The following is an 18,974-nucleotide window of genomic DNA, read 5'->3' on the forward strand; positions in this document are numbered from 1 at the left end:
GGATCTCTGTAATCTGACTGCCAGACACCAAACCTACCAAATCAAACACTAAATTAGTTCAGCGACTAGATAAAACATTGTGAGGCAAATGGAGACAGATACTGTGCAGCACATATATCATGGCCCACAATGAACACAGAAGCTTTTTACTCCAAAAGATAATGCTTCAATTACTCCAGGGCAGGAACATAAAACAGGACAAATTAAAACATGAGCCCTTGACTCCTATCGTGATGATTGGTTAATCATGAACTGTGCTGCTGCAATGCACGGACAAACGTCTGTTTTTAGCACTGATAAAATACGAGTTTCACTCACCAGAAGCACAAAGTGCCTGGATGGTCTGTACCACACAGGAAGTGATATTTTTGGTCACATAGTTCCATGAAAATCATTCCAAAAGGTTGAGAGGTCCAATCAGTGACTAAGTGTTCTTAACTCTATGGACAACTTTATTATAATGGATGAATTATTTTTAAAAATTGCAGAGGCCCTAATTATTTTTGTAGTAGGCTGTAAACACTAATTTTAATATGGGAGTCTAATCACTTTTTAATTGGACCAGGGTGTAAATGGACACATTCATCGAAGCCCTCTTTAGCTAACGTTCACAGTTCAGCAGACCAAAGCAGCCAGGGATCAAACCACCAGCCTTCCAAATAGTAGATGACCATCTCTGCTTCCTGAGCCACTCCTACCAATTGTTCTGTGAAGGCTGGCATTCGCTGCAGTCACATGATCAATCATGGACACATGTCCTCTGGTGCCTGAAACAGAGATGTTGACATTGAATCCTTTGGATCCTATTGGCTGTGGTTTGCAATCTTAGTAGATTGGTCATCCCCCACATATTTGACTGTATTGACATCTGTAAAGTTTGTAGGCTGAATTACAGTTTTGCTCAATGGCTCAATTCTCACCGCAGAAAAGACGAGCAAAACACTTCTTAGTAAGATTAGTACTTCATTTGGTATGATACTACTGAAACATAACACTTTATTGGAGTTAATGATACTTCATATATTGCCATTTAGGCTTTTATTTCCCACAGACGTTTTTTATAAAAGGCGCTCCAACAATCCAAAGCTTGTTCACATACGTCAGAACATGAATAGTCAGTCACTTCAACTCTGTGATGAGTGAATAAAAAGCTTTCAGCACCCTTTAAAGACTAAGTCATCAAAATGTTTATTTCTTTTCTCAGACCCCTACTTTGGAAAGAGTTCTGCATAAATGTGGGATTAATGTAAAGTTTTTCAGAAAAAAATGAAATGTGAAGGATGTTTCTGAAACTTCACAAAACTGGTGGAATGTAGAAAAGCAAACTAATCCTTCATAAAACAGACAAAGAAAAAAACAGTCTGAGGACAGTAGAGTCGCGCTACATACATGTAATCACTTAAATGGTAACTGGCCTGTATTTATATAGCGGTCCCTAAGGACCCCAAAGCGCTTTACACACCCAGTCATCCACCCATTCACACACACATTCACACACTGGTGATGGCAGCTACATTGTAGCCACAGCCACCCTGGGGCGCACTGACAGAGGCGAGGCTGCCGGACACTGGCGCCACCGGGCCCTCTGACCACTACCAGTAGGCAACGGGTGAAGTGTCTTGCCCAAGGACACAACGACCGAGACTGTCCAAGCCGGGGCTCGAACCGGCAACCTTCCGATTACAAGGCGAACTCCCAACTCTTGAGCCACGATCGTCATTAAGTACGACTGATCCACTGCTCATCGCAGTAATCAAAATATGTAATCAGCCTTTCACATCATTGCATTTACGCATGTGGACATAGTCGTGACAGCCAGACCGAGCATTGGAATAAGGAAGATGACTGAGCGTGGTTGTTGATGTCAGACGGGCTGGTTCGAGCATTTCAGACGTTGCTGATGTTCTGGGAGTTTCTCACACAACCATCACAGGGTTTACAGGGATTGGTCTGAAATGGGAAACTATCCAGTGATCAGCAGTTCTCTGAGTGAAAACAGAATGATCAGGCTACTTTGATCTGATATGAACACTCATTACAAACAAGCTATGCAGAAGAGCACCCCTGTTGTCTTGTGTTGCTTGTGAGTTACAGCAGCACAAGACCACAGTGGGGGCCACACCTGTCAGCTAAGAACATGAAACTGAGGCTACATTTTGCACAGACTCACCAAAAGTAGACAACAAAAATCTGAAAAACACTCCAGTGGCTTCCAGAGCTCAGTGCAGTACAGCATTCTTAAGATGTACTTAAAGAAAGGGAAATTTGGATGAACAGCTTTGACACAAAAATGAAAAAATGTATGTATTTCTATTTGTTGCAATAAACCGCTGAAAATGTGTTACTGTGTTTGGTCTTTCAGACATATTTGAAAAAAGTTTGAAGTAATGATTGAAAACGTGAATGCAATGCTGTAAAGTATTCAGGAACCTCAGTGACCCAGAGTTATGACTCACAAAAGTGCAAACTGGTCTGATGAGTTGTCAGATTCAAGTGAGAAGTGTAAAGTAAAACTATGTGTAAAAACAATAGAAGTGTGATTTGAGAACTGCATTAAGAGTAATGCTGTGAGAATTGCACGAAAGCTGTAATACAGTCAGTAACACATATAAACAATATTATATCAGAACACCAGGAAATAAAAAAGTAAAAAGCTAAAAAAGAAAAAGTTCCCAGTGTGCATATTCACTGAAAAAAAAAAGGCTTGGATTTGGTTATTCCTTTTTTATTACCCATAAAAAACACTTGTTTACAACATTGTTGGGAACGTGCTTAGTTTAATTTTAGAACTACAGAAAAATAGGTGCTCAGGAGACGCTATTGTCATCACCTCACTACAAGACTGGCACAACGAAGACGCATGCATAGGTGTAAAAGTAAGGTCGGTGTTAGAAATCCAAAAATAGAGTGAAATGGCAAATTTGTATCGATTTTCCTGTAAAATAAAGCCAGATTGGAGTGCTGAGCCATGGTTAGATGTACAATACTAGAATTGATTTTATTTCTTTTCATGTGTGACAATGTGTGAGAGTTTTATATGAGCTATGCATATATGCCACATCTCTACCAAACCATTTTAATCATTATTATTATTTTTTAAAAAAGGTCTGCAGATAGATTTACATCCAGTTCATGCGTTTTGTACAGTTATAGTTAATGAAAAACTTTATTGAACAAGATTAGGAACATATGACCATTTTATGATATTACTAAAGGCTCGAACTTCCAGGTCGTGTTACTGTCAGAATAATATCACTGTTAGGATCCAGTGAATCTTTACATTTACATTCACTGTCATTAGTTTTATCTCCTGCCATTCACCTTGAGAACATTTGTACACTTTAGAAAAATAATTGACCTGACAGGTAAAAACACCTGGCGCATCTGAACATTTGCTGAAAGGTCAATGCAAAAACAGTGTCCAATCACAGCATAGGCAGGTCAAATATGAGGTATGGAAACAAGTGTTTTTATTGGTGCATGTACTGTATTTTTCATGTCATGTGGTCACCTGTTATGCTCTAGCTATGCACAAAGACACATCCCACCAAAAACCCAGAAAACAAGGCAATCTGCCTGGGTTTGAGTCACTTATTGAACAATAATAAATAAGTAAACATATACATGCCTCTTTAAAGCTCCGTGCATTCAGAGCTCTACTGAGCCAACCATCCCTTTAACGTTAACTAGTAATGACTTCATGAACTTCTTCACAAATAAAATTTTAACCATTAGAGAAAAAATGACCATTTCATATATGTAACATGTAGAGCGACTTTCAATACCATTAATATTTATTTAGAGTCTTTTTCTCCAATTGATAGTTAACTTCGGCAATTACTTCCTCCAAAGCATCAAGGTGACCACAGATCTGATGAGACAATGCTGTTCCTTATGGACAACTGTGGTTTGCACTGAAGTCCAGGAACAGAACACCGCTCTGGTTCAGATCTGGCAGGTCATTCACCTCACTGGCCCTGCAGGTCTTACTGTCGTTGCCATTATGAGAACTGAAGTCTCCCACTAAGACAACATTTCCACTCTAAAGTACCATCAAGGATTCCAATGAGGTCATGTACTCTGAACTGTCATAAACGCATAAGCACAGACAACAGTCAGGACCAGTTCACCCACTGTTGTCCGTTCAGCTTTAGTGAAGGTGAAAACTGATCTTCTTATGGCTGCTGATGGTGGAGTCACCTTATCTCTCTGATTCATTTTCACTGCTATGCAAATGATACCCAACATTATCTATTCTATCTTAAAGCCAGATAACACACACAAATTAATTAAACTGCAGGAATGTCTTAAAGTTATAAAGGGATGGCCTTTTGGGATGACTTCTAATTTTCTGCTTTTAAGTTCAGATCAAACTGAAGTTATTGTACTCGACCCTAAACATCTTAGAAATATGGTATCTAACCAGATTCTTACTCTGGATGGCTGTTATGTCCCTCTGCAGCCTCTAATCTGCTCAGTGTGTTCAGCTGGTGCTAATTGGCCACACCTAGTCAGGTGTGGATAAAGGCATACCTGAGGCAAGCTTCCCAGGGAGCTCAGTTGTCTTTGCCTTGGTGGCACTAGTCATTTTAGCCAACCTGGTATTCCATTTTGAGATAAAACCTCTTCTCACTAACACTCTGGTATTCATCTCCTTTTTTATGTTGTGGTTTCTGAGCCAGGTCGTAACAATGGCATTACCTTGGCCTCCAGTAACACTGTGAGGAAACTTGGAGTCATTTTTGACCAGGACATGTCCTTCATTGCACATATTAAACAAATATCTGAGACTGCGTTCTTCCATTTGTGCAACATCTCTAAAATGAGAAATGCCCTGTCTCAGAGTGATGATGAGAAATTAATTAATGTATATATTACTTTTCGGCTGGACTAAAAACTCCCTGAAAAGCCGTCAGTTGATCCAAAATGTTGCAGCAAGAGTACTGACCGATTTTGTTCATATAGCTCCAAATCACAACAAAAGGTGACTCAAGGCACTCTATATTGTACGGTAAAGACCCTGACATAATACAAAGAAAATGGTGAAAACCCCAACATATGACCCCCACCCCAAAAAGCACTTTGGCAACATTGGGAAGGAAAAACATCCTTTTAACAGGAAGAAACCTCCCTGGAAGAAACAGGCTCAGGGAGGAGGCGTTCATCTGCCATGACCAGTGACCATCTGCTTGGGGACCATAAAAAAAGCTATTCCAGTTCTCTAATTACTAATGAAAGGCGCACCAGTGCTTCCTTTATTGCCTCCTTTAGCATCAGACTAGCCGTTATGAAAGGAGAAATGAAAACAATCAACATAATACACAAAATGGTGTCGATCATCCATCTCTTCCACTTATCCTTATGAGAGTCACGGGGGGGCTGGAGCCTACCCAGCTAGCATAGGCTGAGAGATGAGGTACCCTGTGGACAGGTCACCAATCTGAGCACAGCTGGCATGGGTCAAGTAAATGTAAATGTTAACTGTGACTGCTTTTTCCATTTTATGTGATAACCTACTGCTATACTTTATATAGAGGTTGGTCCATATGAATGTATCATGTTTCTTTAATGCAACAATCTCTAAAGCACTCCTAAATAAAGAATCTGTCCCTGGTAATATTATTTTCCAAAGGCATGTTCAATTAAAGTGCACAAATCATATGAAGAACTTTAGTAATCTGAACATGTGATCCAGATCAGAAAGAACACTGAGGGTGCGTTCCAGAAGTACTTCCCATTTCCTATTCCTAACGTCTTTTCCTTGGCCTCAATGAAAACGTCTGGAAGGTCAAAGAAGAGTGAGTAGGAGAATTGCTAAGGACTTAGGAAAGAGAAGAGACTGTCGGCTGTGAACGATATTTTTGTGGCTGGTCTTATGGCACATGTATTTGTAAGAGTTTAACTTTCAGGAAGAGAATATTGAAATGAGTCACACAAATGTGAATGACAAAGTCTGTTGCACACAATACTGCAAACTGCACAAAATTTAACACAAAAAAAAATCACGTTTTATGCCTCTTGTGATTCTGATAGTTGCTACTAGGACTGTTTATTGGGACAATCTGCCCCATAGCCTAGAAAATTAAATACATCGTATTTTCTTATATTTACCTGCTGTGTAACTCATTTTCCTTCTCCCTGTTTTGGATTTCTATGACTGAGGTCAAATTTCCTTCCATTTATTACTTATTCTAACTGACCTGTAACGACGTACAAATGAATCCTGAAGACTGCAAAGCTCAGCTGTAATGAAAACTGATTATACAAAACCAGTGTTATCAGTGTATAGATCATAATCTTTCAATTCAACAACCAGTTTTTACTCCAGCAGTGTGCTGGTCAGAGTTCAGCTGTGCGTTTAACAAATCTTATCATAACATATCAACAGGTTGATATGGCGTTAAATAGAAAATGCGGTTACAATAAATATTTACATCATCTGCGCCACTTTGTTCATTATGACGAGTGTGCGCCGCAATGAACTATGGGACTGCGTTTTCTCCTCCCCTTTCATCAAGGATAGCTCACTGTATCCTATGATTAAAGAAGAAATAAAGGAAGCGCTGAACCTCATTTCCTTAATATTTAGAGAACTGAAACAGCTGACGTGGATACTTTCGGTAGCGATTGGTCTTAACGATCAAGCAAAACACACAGTGTTTACTTATTGCTCGTGGAAAAACGTTTGTAACTTAAACAAGTGACTCTTCGTAGCCTAACTGCATGTGCTGACATGATCACCAGTCTTTTTAATCACATGTATTTCCTCAGCGCGAAGTGATGACACAGCCATGACTCGTGACACACTCATGAACTCAGGAGGACAGAAGTTTCTGGAATAAAGGAAGTCTTCTTTCTGTGGTTGTTTATTAACTTCTAATATAGAACTCGTATTTTATTTACAATAATAGCACTGTTGCGTTTGTCTGCAAGAAACAATAAAATAAATGTGCTGTCTGGGACGTAACAGCAGAAAGAAACATACAGTCGATTTTATTGTCAAGTTAAATACAATAAATCGGTATGTGACCGGAAGAGCGAATCATATCGTTATAAATAAACTTATATAGATCGTTTTATTCTTTGCTTTCATTGTACTTAACAGAATAATCAGATAATACCGTCAACACAATGCCAAACCAAACCAAGGCATGTAGCACTGCGCGTTGGTGCAGAGTGCGAAGCTGCTGGAATGCAGCATACATGACCGGTCACTGTCTATTGACTCCATAAAATATTATAAGTTCTTCGTAAATAAACAAATACTTCAACATCCAGGTTTATGGTTTATACTGAAGTATTTTCCCGGAAGTTGTGTATCACTTGTAGTTTGACACGGTGCACAGGTTGACTCCTCTTTGCCACGTTTCACTAAATGATGTAATCCCTCCTACGGAGCTTGACAGTTCGCTGTTGCGGTAACGACACATACTCAGCTGGAGGGAGAGAAAAGGCCGGTTAGCCAGACGTCTGCCCATATCACCTGTTTGTTCACCTTGGCGTTACCGCTGTAAAACGAAATATAGGTCGTGAAAGCGGGTTTCGTAATTTGTGTTACCCCTGACTCGGCTGACACAGTTGGCTAATGTTAGCTGTTTCCTGGTGGAAGTTGCAGCCATTTTGGATTTTTACTGAGAAACAGCTAACCGGTTTTGGTTTGGGAACCAGAGTAAGCTAGTCGTAACGAACGCTGTTTATCTGTAGACAGAAATAAAGGGGACATTTACTTGAAGAGATACACTATTCAACGAGTCAACAATGAATCCAGAATAGTAAGTATCATACTTACACGTAAACATAAAGTTGTGTTACATTTTGGTCAGCTAGCTAAGACTAGCGCTCCGCTAACAAGTAAGTTGGCGTTGGCAAATAACTTGATGTTGAGTTGTAACCTAGCAGTTGAGCTAGGTTAGCTAGGAACATCAGCTGACCCTAGCCGAAATGTCCATGTGTGTCCAGGCCGATACTGTACTCTTAACAGTCTATGTTCACATGAAGCAGTGGTCTTATAGATATTCACAGTGCTAGCCAGCTGTTAGGCCAGCACCCGCAGAGACTCTGGTGTTGGTTCCCGGTGTTTCAGATGCAGGAAGGAAAAAGTAACAACTTTGTTATGCTTAACAGCTTCTTTAATCTGGTTAAAATTATATTATCGAGCCATCACCCGTATTTTTGCTAAATTTATCAACTTGTCATTACGTTTCCCTAAATAATTTACCTTAGCATACATGACCTGTTGCTGATCTGGTTATTGTATACAGCAGGTGCTGTGGCAGAATGCATCCACTGTTTACGTGCAAATTGTTGGTTTTCGTCTTTGATGTCTACGAGTCAGTTTTCAGTCTTATAGCCTAGTTGTGCTTTAACGCTCCTTTCACAGTCCCAGTCATGTGTTGGTCACATGATACAGGACAGACTTCCACACTGCAATTTTGAGTATTAGTTCCTTAAGCTTTGGATCAGTCTTATATTTTTCATTTGTAAATGTTCACATGGGCTGATTGTAGAGATTTTCCTCTTTCTAATAAGGTGTTACACAGAGCTTCTATTAAATATTTTAAAAGTATAGTTTTCAAAGTGACAGTTAAGTAATAACTATGTACACCTCAGTTGATTCCTTAATCTTGTAATTCACTTTCTTGTTATAGGCTAGATATTTGGGTCAAGCTCATTTGTTTAAAAATGATAAGAATTTATCTTCACCCCAGGTTACAAGAAAACTTGAAATTCTTTGCATGAATACAGACTTTCTGGTTAAAATGTCAAGCAACTACTTTAGGAAGGTCTAAATTACACAGTTTGACTCTTTTAAGCAAGGAGACTGATTGTAATGGGAGTTAATAGTTTGAACCCAAAAGTTTTTCATATTCTTTTTTCTGGTCAGTTTGCTGCCAGAGTTGTGTTGAGCAGGGCAGTTAGCCTTTCACAGGAACCACCATTGTTCATAGTCACAGGCTTAACGAAGAGGGAATGATTGGAATTTATTACAATGAGAAAGTAAAGAACTGAGAAAGTCTTCAAAAGCAGGATAAAACTGACTGAGAGAATAAAGTTGTGCATTTATGCTTTGCTGTTGCTGTTCATGAAATATCAAAAAGTTTACTAATTGTTTGACAGACTGACTGTGGTTATTATTGATTTTATTCACTGGTAAATTATTAATTGTTAATAACTTTGCTAAATTTTATGTTCCAATGCAAGTGTCTCATCAACAATCCACAGATTGAAAATAATAATTGAAAATTATTAGAAATTTTATTTCAGAAATGAGCTAATTTAGCCGTTAAGAGCATTTCTCAACACTGATCTATATAACGTCAGCTCTTCAGCTACACCCTGGGTAACTGCTTTACGTTCGGTTGTTACAAGCAATCTGAAAAGTAGTAAAAGAATACATTAATAACTTTAATCATGCTAACAAACTGTTTGTTTGGGACTTTAGGGAAATGTGATGATACTTGGAGAGTACAGCTTTAGCTGGTAAACCTGTACCCCTGTAAGTGGGCAAGATGGCACAGACCTAATGTTTTGTTGTGTTTTGTTTTTTTAAAGTACATTTATTGGTTTGACAAAATTAATGCCTGACTTGATATAAATGTTGCAGCACACCCATACCCAACGTCTTCTTTTAGTTTCTTAGTATATAGATACATAAGACATAGGCCCTTTTTGAATATCTTTTTCTAGTGGCTTCCTGCCCTCTCCTCTAATCACTCTTGACAGATGGCCGCCCCTCCCTCATCCTGATTCTGCTGGAGGTTTCTTCCTGTTAAAAGGAAGATTTTTCTCCCCGCTGTCGTCAAGTGCTTACTCATAGGGGGTTGTCTGATTGTGATGGTTTTTTCTGTGTTATTGAGAGTCTTTAGCTTGCAGTATAAAACACCCTGGGGGACTGTTTTTGTGATTTGGTGCTGTATAAGAAGGGTACTGGAGAGTCTCTGTTAAAATGGGTGAAACAAAAAAAAAACTGAAGCCTGAAGTTTAAAGTTTGATTTCAAACCTGCCTTTGTTGCATTTTTAAGGTGATTCATTTGGTTGATAAGGGTTGAATTCTCTACCCATAGTATGTAGTTTGTCCTGTGCCTCAGCTGGCCTGTTGGCGAATGAAAATGGAGAGTCTGTTACCCACTCTCCACAGTTAACTTCACACAGGGTGGTTCGATGACTGGCTGTGCCAAGATACTAAGCCCAAGTTGCTTTTCAATGCATCTGTCAAAGTGTGAATGTGTGTGAAAGCATTTGCATATAAAAAAGTGCTTGTGTGAATGAGGAATGTTGTATAGAGCCCAGGTAAAGTAGAAAGAGCTATCTAAGAACCAGTCCATTTATCGATCCTGAGAGTTGGCTTCATGTGTTAAGTCACACAGTTAGATGTACTTCTTCCACTAGTACCTACTTGACGCTACACTACTCGGTTTCACTCATTTACCATTACAAATGAACACCATCTCAGTGTGTGTGGGGTTGTTAAAGCAACGCAGCCCCATGACGTAATTTGTATGTGGCAATAACACAACACAGTTGAGGATGTTGAGGCGATGATATACCTGATGCTCGGTGTATGGCTTTTTGTGCAGCCATGTCTCTCATTGCTGGGTTTCAAAAATGGTGGTGTAAACATGCATGATAGACCCAGTGGCGTTTTGACCATCTTTATTAACCCACGGTTATGGTTCCTAAACACACGCAGCTGCAGCTCTACCGCTGCCAGCTCAACATAACAACAACGTTAACTCCAAACTCCAAACTTTTAAGCCGGCAAGGCGTGATTGCAGATGCCACGCAGGTGCGTCCATCACACCTGCAGCAGCATCACAAACCACGCCTCGCCACACACCCCCATCGCCTGACTGAGGCCGGGGATCTACCCAGAGACAGGGAGATGTCCGTTCTGGTGGCCACCCACGCATCCAGTGGCGCTGGTGCTGAGGTAGGTCCGGGGGTCGCCCACGTATCCAACGGCAGCCCCGGAGCTGGACCGGGGGCCACCCATGTGGCAAGCAGCGGTGCAGCAGGCGTGGCAGTGAGCCGGGGCTCACGGGCAGCTGGGCAGGCATCAAGCACACCGCACCACACCAGCATGCTTGACACCGGTCTACTCAGCCTGCCGACCTCGGGCTTAGGTTGCGCAGACTCCCCTGGCACGGGCACCTCAGTCTCCTCCCACGGCGCCTCCGCCACTGCCTCTCCCGGTTGGAGCAGCTCCCCGCGCGGCGTTTCCGTCACTCCCAGCTCCTCCCATGGCGCTTCTGGTGCTCTGCACTCCGGCTCGGGCTGAGTTGGTTGGCCCCACGGTTGCTCCTCAGCCTTCTTCCGGGGCGCAGGAATGGGCACTGGCCACTGCCGAGCCCCAACGGCTCCCACGCAAGGGGTGGGAACGGGCGCTGCTGCAGGCTGCGTGCTGGCTGGTCGCACCCTTGGGGCTGGCACAGGCGCCGGATCCGACCGGATCTCCTCCACTCCCGCGCCGTCAGAGCACACTGGTAGGGTTTGTGGTGGTGCCAGCCAGGACCGGAGCTGGGCAGCCAGGCCCCCATCTTCTGCAAGCAGCTCACCGCAAGTTGAGCTCAATCTGGTTCTTCCTGCGGGTCGCCTGCTCCCGTTTGGTGGCCGCCAGTTCGGCCACGATTCAGGCCAGCTCCTCGCCTTGCCGGCCCAGTTGTGGGTCTGCTGTGCCCCCCATCCTGGGTTTCAGCACCACTGTAAACATGCATGATAGACCCAGTGGCATTTTGATCATCTTTATTAACCCACGGTTACGGTTGCTAAACACACGCAGCTGCAGCGCTCCCGTTGCAGGCTCAAAATAACAACAACGTTGACTCAAAACTCCAAACTTTTAAGCCGGCTGAGGCGTGATTGCAGATGCCACCCAGGTGCTTCCATTGCACCTGCAGCAGCATCGCAAACCACGTCCCGCCACAGGTGGTTTCATTGAATGACACCAGTGATCGGCCAGTCGGTGGCACACAGTCTGTCGGCATCACATTTTCAAGTTGACTTGGTTCACTTTGAACCCCAGTTGAGTAGAAACTAAAACTAAAACCTAGCACCTAAAGGAAAACCCTAAAACCGAGTTAAGTCGAGCTGAGTTGGTACTAATGGAGAAGAGGCGTTAGCACGCTTACTTCTGTAAATGTGGGTGAGTTCAGCAGGGCTGCTTGTCATGTATGTTTGTTTGTTTGTTTGTTTGTTTCCCTTTGCTCATAAAATGTAACCTTTCATCTAAGAAGATGTTTAGATGGAACTGAAACTGACACTGAAGTATTGGTCAGAGCAACCTTATGAATAAGAAGCATGATATCCTGAATGGTTCTTGTGTGTTTCCTTACTATGGCAGCATGAATAATATCTTCAAACTAGAGGTTTTATTTGTGCCCTTCCCTTACAGTGACTATTTATTCAAGCTACTCCTGATTGGTGACTCTGGTGTTGGAAAGTCCTGCCTTCTTCTTCGATTTGCAGTAAGTTTTGCCCCAATAGCAAATAAAGGGTGTTTCTTTAAGTCCATGTGATTTAAACTGTCTCAGTGTCACAGTGGTTTCATGCAGTCCTTTGAAAAATGTTTTCACTTGGACAATCTTAAATCATTCTGCACAATAGTAGTTTTATTAACTTATTGCAGTTTCTTAAAAGTATTTATTTAAAAATGAAAACAACTGTCTTGTTTGTAACATTCATTGTAACATGCTGCAGTTTTAGGGTAGAGCAATCATTACTCAAAGTTACGATTTTGGCTTCCAGCGTTTCTAAAAATAAAAAAGTGAATGAAAAAGTGAATGTGATGAATTCATATTGATTATAACTCTGGTTTTAGTTGATAAATTTAGCAACCTTTTCTTATGGGGAGAAATTTACCTCAGAAGTGTTACAAACACACACTAAATGAGCCACAAACATAAACTAAGATTACACATGTGTACACTGACTTGTGTGTAACTTTTGAGGACTCACAAGTGAGTGTTCCAATTCGTACACAAACACAAAGTGTTTTGACCACATATAAAACTTTTTTACAAATGTGTACTTTCAACCTGTTTATGCACAATTTAGTAACTTCAGCTTCACGACTCAGAAATTCCTCCATGCATGCAAATGTCAAAGACTACAAGTAACATTTCTCTCACTACAAAACCTTCAGCCTGTGTGCACCATTCCCCTGATACACACAGATCACATCACATGCCTGTGTAAGGTTTTGAAAATGTAAGCTGTGTTTATGTTCCAGTCTAAAACTGGGACACCTGAGCTTCCTCTGTCCTACTACGAAAGTCTTGTTTGTTCATTGTGATCCTAATATTGCCTCAAGTAACAAGTTATGATTTTTGCCATAATTGAGCAGCCCCGCCTTGGCTACTATTTCCTAGAGTTAGTAGCCACGGATGGGTGTGTATATATGTGTGAAGCACAAAGTGACCAAGATGTATGAATTATCTAATTAACTTTGTCTCTTTTGGCAGGATGACACATACACAGAAAGTTACATAAGCACTATTGGTGTGGATTTCAAAATACGAACTATAGAATTAGATGGAAAGACCATTAAACTTCAGATTGTAAGTACTCTCCTGCTACACAAAGGTGTCTTATGTTCATGTCCTTCAGTCACCATCTTTCAGTTCATTTTCATGTCTGTGTTTGGAAATTTGTGCAACAAGAAACATTAAGAGATTAGTCTGCCATAACTGTGTGTTAATTTCCTATTATTTTCTTATCGTATGAAAGACGGTGCATTCTTTAGTCCAACTTACCCGGTACGTCTTGTTTCCAAGCTGCTGCCCAGTACTTTTTTAGATTACTGACAACAGTGGAAAAATCTATATTAGGAACAAACACACTATTTTTCATTTCATTTTGTGCATGCATACTCACAAGAAGGAAAAACAAGAACATGGCAACTTTAATTACAAACCACATGAAGAGTGGATGACCTAACAACTCAGGAAGCTTGTATTCTTGTATTTTTGTTGCTATTACAAATTCTTGTCCAGTGAGTGCTTCAGTGTAGAGATAATTGTATTGTTATTTTGTGTGTTCTCTGTGTCTGTGTTCATGCAAAGTCAGTTATCAACCGGATACTCTTTATCCTTTCACAGTGGGATACAGCGGGACAGGAAAGGTTTCGTACAATCACGTCCAGCTACTACAGAGGTGCTCATGGTATCATCGTAGTGTATGATGTTACAGATCAGGTCAGTCAAACGACAGATAATTCACACATGCAATACAATTGCATGTTTTTCAACAGCACATGATAATTTGCCTAGAATAAACTATTACGTTTAATCATCCTACTGTCTAAATGACAAAACACAATCTGACTGGTTTGTTTCTGGGTTCCTGAGGTCCAAAGAAATAAGCCAACCACTGTGTTTCCATTTCATGAGCTGAATGTCATTAAAGATGGGGTTAATCAGAGTATATAGTGTAGCCACGCTGTCCTCAGAGAAATGAGAAAGCATTCCTCTTTGATACACATTTGATGACTGGCTAAGTTGAAATCATGTTGCCTGTGAATAGATCCCTATCTTCTGTCTAATGTTCAAAGTTCAAACCTCACTGCTCAGGTTTATCTGTTTCTTGTCCCAGGAGTCATTCAATAATGTCAAACAATGGCTCCAGGAGATTGACCGCTACGCCAGTGAAAATGTCAACAAGCTACTGGTTGGGAACAAGTGTGACCTGACGACAAAGAAAGTGGTGGACTACACAACAGCAAAGGTAAAGTTTCCTCACGTAGCTTGCCAATACCGTCTTGAGGTTAGTGTAACATACAGGTCATTCATTGAATGACTACTTATTTAAGATTACCATTAAGGTAAGGCTCTAATGAGAAATGCACTTCAGAGAGCCCTTGGTCGGAACTGTCTCTGTGAACCTTAGCGAAGTAGTTTGGGTGCTTTTAGCTGCATAAACAAAATCCCAAATGAATAAGTGACTTATAAGGGTTTCCCTGAAACGTGGTTAAACCCCTGGGGTCATAGTTTACATTAATGGTGCACAGAGATAACAGGCAAACCACCTTACCTTCAGACCCATAATCAGTCATTGCATAAAGTGTGCTTGACACCTGACAGGCAGAGCAGGTGTGTGTATGTGTGTGTGTGTGTGTGTGTGTGTGTGTGTGTGTGTGTGTGTGTCAGTCATATACATATATGTATAAATGACACACACACTACTTTCTTAGGTAAGTGACTCTAACTCTGTCATCTGTCTTTTTGGTGTATCCAGGAATTTGCAGACTCTTTGGGAATCCCCTTTTTGGAAACCAGTGCAAAGAACGCCACAAATGTGGAGCAGGCCTTCATGACCATGGCTGCTGAAATCAAGAAGAGGATGGGCCCTGGGGCCACAGCCGGAGGAGGGGAAAAGCCCAATGTCAAGCTGACTCCAGGCACTACTGTCAAGACTTCATCAGGTGGATGCTGCTGAGAAAGGAACCACTTTGTTTAACCCCCTCCCCAAGAGAAAAAAAAATTGGTATGTGAGAACAAGATGAAGTTGCCTGTATTTGTACTGTATATAATGTAGCCACACTACCAGAAAACAAAAAGTGCATAATTGTTGTCATACTGTCTAGTTATTGACAACAAATTCTAAAGATCCCCATCATTCCCCCTTTCAGAGCTGTGAGACTACTCTCTCTTATTTGGTCACCTGAATACAAGTTCATGACAGCAGTGTGGGTGGACGTGTCTTTTTCTCTGCATTCCTACAGCAAAGTTGATACATGATTAAGGTTTCTGTTTGTACCGACCTTTTCTGTTTCTCTTCCTTCAGTGATAATTTTTCATTCTTTTACACAATTTGTCTGTTGCGATACAAAGGTGTTTGTTTTGTTTTTTGTTGGTTTTTTTCCAGGTTTTCTCACAAACCTCTGCACAACAGTGTCTCAACTGTTAAGCATCTTTAGTGTAGTGTAACAGTATATGTACATAAACATTATGTATATATCTGTAAAATCAGATTTGGTTCTGTTTTGTTCCAACCATTATTGAAACAGTTTTCACTTTCTCTGCATTAAATTTGTGGCTGAAGACAACTGTAAGTTGGTTGCTCAAAATGTAACACTTAAATTGAAAATAAATATTGTATTACTGGACTGTATGAAATGGGAGGATGTGTCTGGGAGTTTTAGTAAGATGTAAAAAAAAAAGTGTATTTATTTAAGTTTTATGGCATATCCGCTGTCAGATAACACAGGGTCTGCAAATTTCTGCGTCTAACCACAATACTGAACACTGAGTTGCATATATAAAATACAATGTTCTTTTCATAATAAAGGCGACTGGATTCAGTTTGAAACAAACTCTGGATAAGAAGAAGTCACAACACGATGGTCATTGTGTGTGTCGCTGGATGCACATAAAGTGTAAGGAATTCCACTTGCTGTCCTGAAATAACCTGTAGCCTGAACCCCTGGAGCATCAGTTAATATTAGCTGAGCTGAAGCATTTGAACCCTAAAACATGTCATTTTAAATACTCGGCAAAGAAAAGAACACTGAGGCCTTTCTGATCAGACTTTGCAATATCTGCAGACTCAACTGTGGTTCAGCTGCCCCTCTGGAGGGGGGGTGAGAAAAATCCAAGATAATATACACTCTCAGTCAAAGGTTTGGACACACTTTCTCATTAAATGTTTTTTCTTTATTTTCATGACTATTTACATTGTAGATTCTCACTGAAGGCATCAAAACTATGAATGAACACAGATGGAATTATGTAAACAGAAAAGTGTGAAATACCTCAACATGTTTCATATTGTAGATTGTTCCAAATATCCACCCTTTGCTTTGATTACTGCTTTTCACACTCTGGGCATTCTCTCCATGAGCTTCATGAGGTCGTCACCTGAAATGGTTTTCCAACAGTCTTGAAGGAGTTCTCACAGATGCTGAGCACTTGTTGGTCCTTTTGCCTTCACTCTGCGGTCCATCTCATCCCAAACCATCTCCATTGGGTTTAGGTCAGGTGACTGTGGAGGCCAGGACTCATCAGACCAAAGCACAGATTTCCACTGGTCTAATGTCCACTCCTTGTGTTTCTTGGCCCAAACAAATCTCTTCTGCTAGTTGCTTTTCCTTAGTCGTGGTTTTATGGTCAAATAGCTTAGCAGCTATTTGCTATTAGTGTTTGATGGGTATTGCAACTGCACTTGGGGACACATTCAGAGTTTTAGCAATTTTTAGGACTGACTGACCTTCAGTTAAAGTCATGATGGACTGTTGTTTCTCTTTACTTAGCTGATTGAATCTCTCAACCTGTCAGTTGTGTACCAACCCGACTTCTGCACAACATAACTGATAATCCCAACTCCATTAAGAAGGCAAGAAATTCCACAAATGAACCCTGACAGGCACACCTGTGAAGTGAAACCATGTCAGGTGACTACATCAGGAAGTTCATTGGGAGAAGGCAAAGGGTTTGCAGCGCTGTCAACAAAGCAAAGTGTGGCTACTTTCAGGAATCTAAAATATAAAACATATTTCTATCTATTTAGTTATTTATCCATTTTTTCTTTGATACATAATTCCATGTATCTTGCTTCATATAGCTGATTTCGTCAGTATGTATCTACAATGTACAAAGTAGTAAAAATAAAGAAAAAGGTGTTGTCCAAACTTTTGACTGCTAGTTTACATGAAGAGGGAAATAGCTGGATTTCAAAAGCACAATGGGAATGAACAAAATATAATCCAGATGAAAGAATAAGATAAATGGAAGAAAAATGAACAAAAGTAACCAAGGTTAAAAACAAGAAAATGAGAAAAGGATAATTACAGTAGTAGGAGATAAAAACTAAAAATGGTTCTCTAAATTCTCAGAATTTAGTCTGCTGATTTCTGTAAATCTCTGAAAGTTTAGTTCAGGTCTAAATCCTGCAGCAATGCAGATTAAAGCCTCTAGTCACAAACTGTCAGACCTTCAAGGACCAAAGTTCATTTATCAGCTGCTTATTTACACAGGAGCAGTGTCACCAGGTATAATTATATGTAATGGCTAAACATGTTTTAATTAAAACGCCTATATTTGCAGCCGCCACTGATAGATGAAGTGAATTATGTTTGGGATTTAGTTGCTGTGTTCATCCAGCAATCTTTGTATGCTGCGATTTTGTGTGAATGTTAAACATAAGATAACCTTTATTAGTCCCACACGTGGGAAATTTGTTTTGTCACAGCAGGAAGTGGACAGTGCAAAAGTTATGAAGCAAAAATTAGAATACAATAAGAATAAATACAGTACACAACTGTACAGAATAGAATAAAATAAAATAAAATACTATATACAGTAGAATAAAATATACAATAAGATAAAAATAGAATACAAATGCTATATACAACTGAGTAAAAATACAACGATGCCAGAAAGGAGTATTGCACTTAGTCTTATTGCACATGTGTGGATGTGTGTGTTTGATCAGTTGAAGTCTTTGTTGTGGAGTCTGACAGCAGTGGGGAGGAAAGACCTGCGAAATCTCTCCGTCCCACACCGTGGGTGCCGCAGCCTGCCACTGAAGGAGCTGCTCAGTGCTGTCACAGTCTCATGCATGGGGTGGGAGATGTTGTCCATCAGGGATGACAGCTTAGCCACCATTCTCCTGTCACTCACCACCTCCACTGGGTCCAGAGGGCATCCTAGAACAGAGCTGGCCCTGCGGATCAGCCTGTTCAGTCTCTTCCTGTCCCCGGCGGAGATGTTGCCGCCCCAGCAGACCACACCATAGAAGATGGCAGAGGCCACCACAGAGTCATAGAAGGTCTTCAGGAGTGGGCCCTCCACTCCAAACGACCTGAGTCTCCATAGCAGCAGGTACAGCCTGCTCTGCCCTTTCCTGTAGAGGGCGTCCTGAGTTATGAGTCCAGTCCAGTTTGTTGTTCAGATGAACACCAAGGTACCTGTAGCTGTCCACAGCCTCAATGTCCATACCTTGGATGTTCAGTGGTTGCAGTGGAGGATGTTTGTGCCTCA

General features: G+C 40.9%; 1 protein-coding gene across 2 annotated transcripts; it reads left to right on the plus strand.

Moving 5' to 3' along the window:
• The first annotated feature begins 7,361 nt into the window (after window positions 1-7,361).
• Window positions 7,362-16,305, plus strand: LOC116320375 (ras-related protein ORAB-1-like). Of its 2 annotated transcripts, XM_031739982.2 has the most exons (7): window positions 7,362-7,772; window positions 12,392-12,464; window positions 13,461-13,556; window positions 14,097-14,192; window positions 14,590-14,721; window positions 15,232-15,480; window positions 15,626-16,305. In XM_031739982.2, the coding sequence occupies exons 1-6, from the start codon at window positions 7,759-7,761 to the stop codon at window positions 15,430-15,432; spliced, it is 612 nt and encodes a 203-aa protein (XP_031595842.1). In that variant the 5' UTR covers window positions 7,362-7,758; the 3' UTR covers window positions 15,433-15,480; window positions 15,626-16,305. The 2 variants fall into 2 exon arrangements, with proteins under 2 accessions (XP_031595842.1, XP_031595833.1); XM_031739973.2 differs by having other exon boundaries at window positions 7,363-7,772; window positions 15,232-16,117.
• The last annotated feature ends 2,669 nt before the right edge of the window (window positions 16,306-18,974 follow it).

This window comes from Oreochromis aureus, linkage group 13 (assembly GCF_013358895.1).
Source record: "Oreochromis aureus strain Israel breed Guangdong linkage group 13, ZZ_aureus, whole genome shotgun sequence".
Taxonomy (NCBI): domain Eukaryota; kingdom Metazoa; phylum Chordata; class Actinopteri; order Cichliformes; family Cichlidae; genus Oreochromis; species Oreochromis aureus.

Bases quoted from the DNA above. Each gene is read 5' to 3' on its own strand.
- LOC116320375 (XM_031739982.2), top strand. The intron at 12,465-13,460 runs GTAAGTTTTGCC...CTCTTTTGGCAG, and splicing joins GCCTTCTTCTTCGATTTGCA to GATGACACATACACAGAAAG. The intron at 13,557-14,096 runs GTAAGTACTCTC...ATCCTTTCACAG, and splicing joins AGACCATTAAACTTCAGATT to TGGGATACAGCGGGACAGGA.